Source organism: Centruroides sculpturatus, unplaced genomic scaffold (assembly GCF_000671375.1).
Source record: "Centruroides sculpturatus isolate CEXI.00-Female unplaced genomic scaffold, Cexi_2.0 scaffold84, whole genome shotgun sequence".
Lineage (NCBI taxonomy): Eukaryota > Metazoa > Arthropoda > Arachnida > Scorpiones > Buthidae > Centruroides > Centruroides sculpturatus.
The window spans coordinates 1,003,566-1,010,983 of record NW_019384316.1 but is presented as its reverse complement, the minus strand read 5'-3'; the positions used below and the strand labels follow the sequence as shown (position 1 = coordinate 1,010,983).

At 34.5% G+C, this 7,418-nt stretch overlaps 2 protein-coding genes across 3 annotated transcripts in view; both read right to left on the bottom strand.

Annotated features, from left to right (window-relative positions):
- Positions 1-7,418, bottom strand: part of LOC111623380 (protein O-glucosyltransferase 1-like) — a 98,294-nt gene that overhangs the window by 31,765 nt on the left and 59,111 nt on the right. The gene's annotated exons all lie outside the window — the stretch shown is intronic.
- LOC111623558 lies at positions 4,227-5,749 on the bottom strand. Of its 2 annotated transcripts, none has more exons than XM_023366176.1 (2): positions 5,458-5,749; positions 4,227-5,386 (listed from the first exon to the last, which is right to left on the bottom strand). In XM_023366176.1, exons 1-2 carry the CDS (start codon positions 5,640-5,642, stop codon positions 4,321-4,323), a joined length of 1,251 nt encoding a protein of 416 aa, XP_023221944.1. In that variant the 5' UTR covers positions 5,643-5,749; the 3' UTR covers positions 4,227-4,320. The 2 variants fall into 2 exon arrangements, with proteins under 2 accessions (XP_023221944.1, XP_023221951.1); XM_023366183.1 differs by having other exon boundaries at positions 5,451-5,592.

Below are 7,418 nucleotides of genomic sequence, written 5' to 3'. Positions count from 1 at the left end.
CCCTCATTCTTATTGGTTACAAATGTGAAAATAATCCCGTATCGGCTAATAAAAACTTCTCTTACAATAACACACCTGTTTCAATTGTTTACATAATGCAAATTGTCTTTCCTTTATTTTTTTAGTCGAAAGTAATGACACATTTAAAAAGTTCTGGTAGACTTACTGACTATATCTTCGTCTATTCTGTCGAAATTCCATTCTTTAGTTTCTACAGCCATGACTACAACGCCTCTCTCTCTCTCTCTCCACTTGTTTCTTCTCCTTTACCACGTCGTCCGAGTAATCATACAAGTGGGTAGAGACAGGTTTATTATGAAGATAGTATGTATTTCAGACAGGTTATCTCTTGCCATTGACAGGTCCCTCTGTCAATGGTGTGAGATAAGTCCTCCACAGAACCAAAATTTAGTACTCTTACGTTCATATTGTAACATAAGGTCAAAAGGAAATCACCAAACATTATTGCAATTAAAGTGAGACATATATAAAAATAAAAATCCACTAATGCAGATCACACTATTTTATTTCAGAAAAGATGTTTTATGTCTACTAGATAATGCCTTTCCATACCAACACACAATATTCCAATCACTCTGATATGTCCAGTTTGGGATAATACTTTAAATTTATCAATATGCAAGAGTCAAGCCTTTTGTACTAAATTTTCCTAGTATACATTTACTGTTAAAAATAAAAATAAATCTTCATTTCAGAAATATTCTTTGATTATTTTATATTCATTTAAAAAAAATTTAATAAAAAAAATATTCAGTTCCATCCATAATCATAAATTTACAATATTACCTGAAGTAAAATCATAATTAGAGAATCTTTATCTTTCTCCTCTGAACACAATTCTGTCATCTTTGAAATATTAAAATAAATTCAGTCAGTAATGAATTTTGAAATAAAATCATTTACTTCATATACGTGTTTCCAACTACTTTCTAATATTTTCTTAATTCTGAATAAACCGCCCACCAGTGGCCAAGCGGTCTTCGTACCCCGAACACGGAGTTCGATCGTGGGTTTGCGCCTTACTCAGACGGGCTGGCCACGAAGTTTTCGGGGTTTTCTCCACATCTGTAACACCTAAATAGGGTCCAGTTTACCTTAAAAAGACCTCCCGAAAGGCATCCCCCCAGGCAGATTGCCCAAGTGTTGCATTGCCATAACTAAAACAAACAAACAAACAAACTGAATAAACCACACAATTAATTACAAAAGAAACAGATAACATTCTCTTCTTAATCTAATCATTCGCAACTTATTTTTTCTTCCAAAAAAAAAACTATACGAAGAACATGGAATAACAGGCATTCTAAAAGCTGCAAGTAGAAGCAATTTATCTGAAAATGAAACATGTCAAGACGTAATATATGGATGGAGAAAGGCAAAGTAATACCTTCAGACCAGAAATTAACAAACACACTCATTTATCACCTAAGATTTACTCAAGAAAAGAATAATAAATGAAATGGCAAAAACTACACTAGGAAAGTCAGAAAGATAGATTATTGAAGTGTGCGTATTCAGCAAGAGAAATTTATAATTTTCTCCTATGAAAAAGTAAGAAATTTTTATTAAAAAAAAAAAATTCTATTAAAAAAATGCTAAAATAAATGGTAACTAAACCATAAAACACCTGTTTCATCTTCAGAATTCTACTTATCAATACAAACAAATAAAACTTTCATAAAATTTAAAAGGTTGACTTTTACATTCCTGCTATTAAATAAAATCCCAAAGATAAAAATTTTTAAACGAGTAGTTAAAAATAAAACAGTTTTACGTAAACACTTAAAACATTAAAGATTTTTTTTTCTTTCGCCAAATAAAAGTAGCTTCCTCTTACTTTTATTCCCAAACTTATATTTCAAATTTTGCTTATTCGACCACTAAATACAAAAGTTTAGCGCTTCGGTGCTTACAGTTTATTAAATACTTAATTAAAATCACTCGTCTTTCTCGAATTTTACGTACAGATCCGTCACGAATATAAAACCGTAATAATAATTAATTCTCAAATAATAGTCAGAGTTGCCGAATACGGTTTTATTTGCCTATAATTGTTTGTTAAACTCGCATTTACTACCGTTACGTTCATTAATTCCAGTTTACATGGGCAGATATACTAAAAGCTTTTCGAATTTTCTCTTAAATTATTTTCTTATAAGAACATGATTCCTATCAAATAATACTTTTTAACAAAATGAAAGTTAATATATTATTATTATTATATTTAATAAAGTAATAGTAGTTTTGAATGAGGGGGATGCACCACCAGGGGGTATATGTTTCAGCATAACTGTATCAGAACAAATTACATTTTTTAAAGTATTATTAAATGAAATTTTTATAATAAATGCATAAACAATTTCTTATATGTCTCAATAATTTAACTAATAAAACATTTTATAGAAAACTTCCTTATTACATTAGAACATTTAATCAGCAGGGGGGTGGAACAAACAAACACATCACGAGGAAACGATCTGTCCAAAGATTTAACATTCATCCATGTGTCCCTCATTCTTATTGGTTACAAATGTGAAAATAATCCCGTATCGGCTAATAAAAACTTCTCTTACAATAACACACCTGTTTTAATTGTTTACATAATGCAAATTGTCTTTCCTTTATTTTTTTAGTCGAAAGTAATGACACATTTAAAAAGTTCTGGTAGACTTACTGACTATATCTTCGTCTATTCTGTCGAAATTCCATTCTTTAGTTTCTACAGCCATGACTACAACGCCTCTCTCTCTCTCTCTCCACTTGTTTCTTCTCCTTTACCACTCCACCGTGACGCCACCACAAGCGGTTTTATTTCGTATCACGTGATATTATATTAAATTTAAAATTTGTCATTTTTTAACAGTTAGTTTAATTATTTATTTATATAAATTAATAATATAAATTTAATAAGGTTTATTAATATCGTCTCAAATAAAACAGTATTTGTAGACATCGAAATGGGCGTTATACTGTATTATAAATTTTTATTTAAATTTATTTTAAAAATCATAGAAATAACAAAATAATATAAAGTATAATTAAATGTATAATATTTTAAAGTAAATTATCGTCTTACTTCAATAAATTGCTTTATATCAAATTTTTAAATAGCAACGCGATCGGAAGTTACCATAACCAAATCACGGCCGGGTGGCCGAGCGGTCAAGGTGGCAGCCTACCGCTCTGGGGAACCCGGGTTCGAATCTGATCGGGTCGAAATATCCCTAGGAATTTTTCGGGGGTGGTCTGTCCTGATATGTCGGGCCCCGTCCCTCACCACCCGGCCGCCCCATTGTGGGCCTGGCCGAACCGATAATGAACTTGCTAAAAAGAGGCCCTCTTAGTGACCACAGGACGGAAAGAGTAAAAAAAACAAAAAAACTATATTTCAATGGAAAAATAGACAACTTTACAACGTTATCCCATCTGAAGGATTCCAGGCAAACGATGAAAGGAATGCGGATAGGTTTTAGTGCATAGAGTGCATTACCCCAAATATTTTTGTTCAAGAGAATCCCCGATACCTCCTTCGTTTTTAACGCGATCTTTGCGCCAGTGGCCTTTTTTTAAAACTCTTTCCGCCCTGTGGGCACTAAGAGGGCCTCTTATAGCAGGTTCATTATGGGTTAGGCCAGGCCCACAATGGGGCGACCGGGTGGTGAGGGACGGGACGGGGCCCGACATATCCGAACGGACCACCCCCCCGAAAAATTCCTAGAGATTCCTTGACCCGTCTAGATTCAATCCCGGGTCCCCCAGAGCGGTAGGCTACCACCTTGACCGCTCGACCATCCGGCCTTTGCTCCAGTGGCCTAGTGGATAACACCACCGAACACTTGTGGGTTCAAGTCTCACCAACGGGCTGGACACGTGGAGTTTTTCGAGTTTTTTTCACTTTAGTAACACCTAAATAGGGTCCAGTTTCTCATAAAAATTCCTCCTGGGAAACATCCACTTCGGCAGATTGCTCACGTGTCGCGTTGTGGTAATTAAATAAACCTCCTGTATTTATTTGAGTTTTTTTTTCATTTGTTTATTTTAAGACTATTGATACTTATAATCATAAAATATATGAACTCACAAAGTAAATAAATCTGTGATTTTTATATGGGTCTATATACAAGTGAAATAATATAAACTGAGTGGAAGGAATTTCAGGAAAGTGTAAAACTTGAAAACAAGTTTTCATTCAAAAAATAGAAATCAGGGAAAAGCCACAGAGATTTTATTATGTTTTCATAGAAATGTACCCAGTACCATTCGTTGGAATTGAAATTATTATTTATTTTTTTCAATAATTCAAAAATATAAATCGACTTCGAAGTAGATATGATTGCTTTCATCCGATTGCAGCTGTAAATATTCTAAGAATCGCACCGCATCGGAATCATAATCCGTACGAAACATGTCATGTTGAAAGAATGTCATTATCGGCCCTTTATATAATTGGCGAATTTCGTCAGGAACGAATTCGATCGTAAGTCGAAGAATCTCGTCTTTTCCCACAAAAATTGGGCATTCTAAATACACGAAACCAACTTCGTTACAGTAAACTGTTTCGCTTTCTAATCGATTTTCTACAAAATTCTTGTATCCATTTAATTTTACGGGTATAGTTCTACTGTGGTAATGAGTTACGGGAAGTTTCAGCGTAATCACGAAACAATCCTCCATTACTGATATTTCTGTGCTGAATATCATGCTTTTGTTTTTACTATTGTTTGTGTACGGCATTCGCTTTAAATATCTAAACCAGTTTGTACTTAAACTTCTATTCCTTCTATCTCTCAACTTGGAAAATCTTTCGGGATAATTTGTAAGCTCGTTGCTCGTTAAACCAGAACGAATGCTTTCTTTTTCCTCGTCGTTTAAGTAATTCGTTGGCACAACGTGACGTGAAAATTCGTTTAAACTCATCGACAGAAATCTAATTTTCGAAACGAACGGTTCCATGGCCGTCCGACATCTTTCGTTGAAAGCATCTCGTGACGCCGAACCTCTCTTCACTTCCTCCGTTACCCATTTGTAGACTGCCGAAAACAGATTACCTTCAGTCAAAGACAAGTATACGGGACGAGACAGTAATCTATCGATTGTTGTCCTCTGACATCGGAGGAAGTCGTCGCCATTGAATACTTCCTTCCAGTGGGCATCGAAAGTCCTCCAACAGTAATACTGTATCAATTTGTCGTCTTGTTGGCAGGCAAAGTCGTGTATACGACACACATTTTCCCCGCTTATTGCATTGATCAAACACTGTCGACATTGTTTTCGAAGATTTTCTATCTGATATTCAATGCTAATACGATACATATCTATCGCGTCTTTTTCGGATTCGAATAACAACTCGTTATTACGGATGTAACTACGAATAAATAACAAGTTTATTTAATGCCGAATTATTACGATATAACGAGTCTAAAACATACCACTCACGATACTAATTGCGATACGACTGATGAACGATACGGTACTGAAAATACTCTGGTTCGTCTATAAATGTCGATTATAGAATTTAACACGTCGCTGTTCACGTTTCTAAGATCAGATTCCGAAATATTTACTTTCTTACCACTCAAGCAACTGATTATGATCTGACTTTGGTCACTATTCATATTCATTTGCTTAAACTTTTATCCACTAATCACGAATTGCTTAACCACTGCAACAATTTGTAAAAATAGTTATTGTTATTAATTATTGTTTCATAACTTTATCATCTATTGATATTGTTAGAAAATGGTCCCTTTTTCTACCTTTGTTTTGTTAAGTTATGGTAACGCAACACTTGGGCGATCTGCCTAGAGCAATGATTCTCAACCACTGTGCCGCGGCACTTTATTGTGACGCGAGATTTTTGAAGTGTGCCGCCACTGCGAATATCTATATCTAGTACTGTAACATAAGCGACGTCAGACACGTAGTTTAATCGGCTGTATCTTCCTAGAGCGCTTTTGGAAATTGTAACCGGTGTTACCGGTAACTGCCGGTAGTTACCAAGGCGTTTAGGAAATGTGACCTAAATAACCAACTGCGTTTAAAAAACACTGTTATGACGTCACCGGTTGTCCTGCGGTACTTACCGAAGAAACCGTGTGTACCGCCAAATTTTTAAATTATTAAAAGTGTACCGTGACGATAAAAAGGTTGAGAATCACTGGCCTAGAGGATGCCTTCCGAGAGGTCTTTTAAGGAAAACTGGCCCCTATTTAGGCGTTGCAGACATGGAGGAAACCTGGAAAACTCCACGTGGCCAGCCCTTCCAAGCGATGCGCGAAACCACGATCCGAACTCCCAGTGGGTGAATCAATGTTTTCGACAATGAATATCATAAAATCAAGGTACAGGTCACGAACACCTTCACGATTGCTCGTAAGCAATCGTTAATTTTTAATATATATTCATATAAAATTTTATATATGGCAAAATATTCGCGACAATATGTAGTTTGGCATATATAAAATTTTATAGGCCAAACTACATATATATGTATATGTAGTTTGGCATATAAAACAATGTACGAGTACAAATGTAAATAAAACACAAATGTAAATAAATAAAACATATGTAACAAACAACTGTAAATTTTATATAATTACATTTACAGTTTGTAATTACAGTATTTTCAAGCACTCTTTATGATATTTCATTATTATAAATTTAATAATAAAATAGTACGATTAACTTCAATTCTATTCTGATAAATCACAGCCTGACTTAAAAACAATCATTAGAAATAACAGTCAAGCTATCCATTTTGCCACATTAATCGAATCCGAATGTTCATGGGATAATTCTTCACATTCTTTGGATTCATTATTTCTTGGTTGTTTCTCATCCTCATTTCAAACTTTACGATATTATTCTTTGTCTTCCTCGGCCATTTTTATATATTTTGCCTTTTCTTCTTTCTTTAAACAATTCCATTTCTTTCCTATTCGTTTGACGATTTCAGAAGTTTTACATTGAGGATTTTCTTTTGTTTCGTTGACGTGAGTATCTTTGTATTAATAAACGAAAGAGGAGGGACTTTTCTTCGGAAGATGTATCTTAGACTGACGTTTTAAGTATTTTGATCAAGCTGGAAGAGACAGCTTCTCACTCCAATATCTTTCTCTATCGATTTTTGATTTATTTGCATAATTTTCTTTAATTTCTTGTCCAAGGATTTTTGCGGCTTCTGTTGTTACTAAACAATTATCACGCGTGTATTACAGTTGTCCCTTGATAATCCGACAGGTATGGGACCAAAGGTGAGTCAGATTACCAAAAGTGTCCGGATTACCGAAAATAATTACATATTTCGCATTGTTTTGCTAGCAGTAACTTACAATATTCTCTACTCCAACTGTTCGAACAGAACTGCTCACATAAAACACACGAAATGTGTGTCATCG

Coding starts and splice junctions, on each gene's coding strand:
- LOC111623558 (XM_023366176.1), bottom strand. CDS start 5,642: ATGAATATGAATAGTGACCAAAGTCAGATCATAATCAGTTGCTTGAGT. Junction 5,387..5,457: donor GTCGTATCGCAATTAGTATC/GTGAGTGGTATG, acceptor ATTTATTCGTAG/TTACATCCGTAATAACGAGT.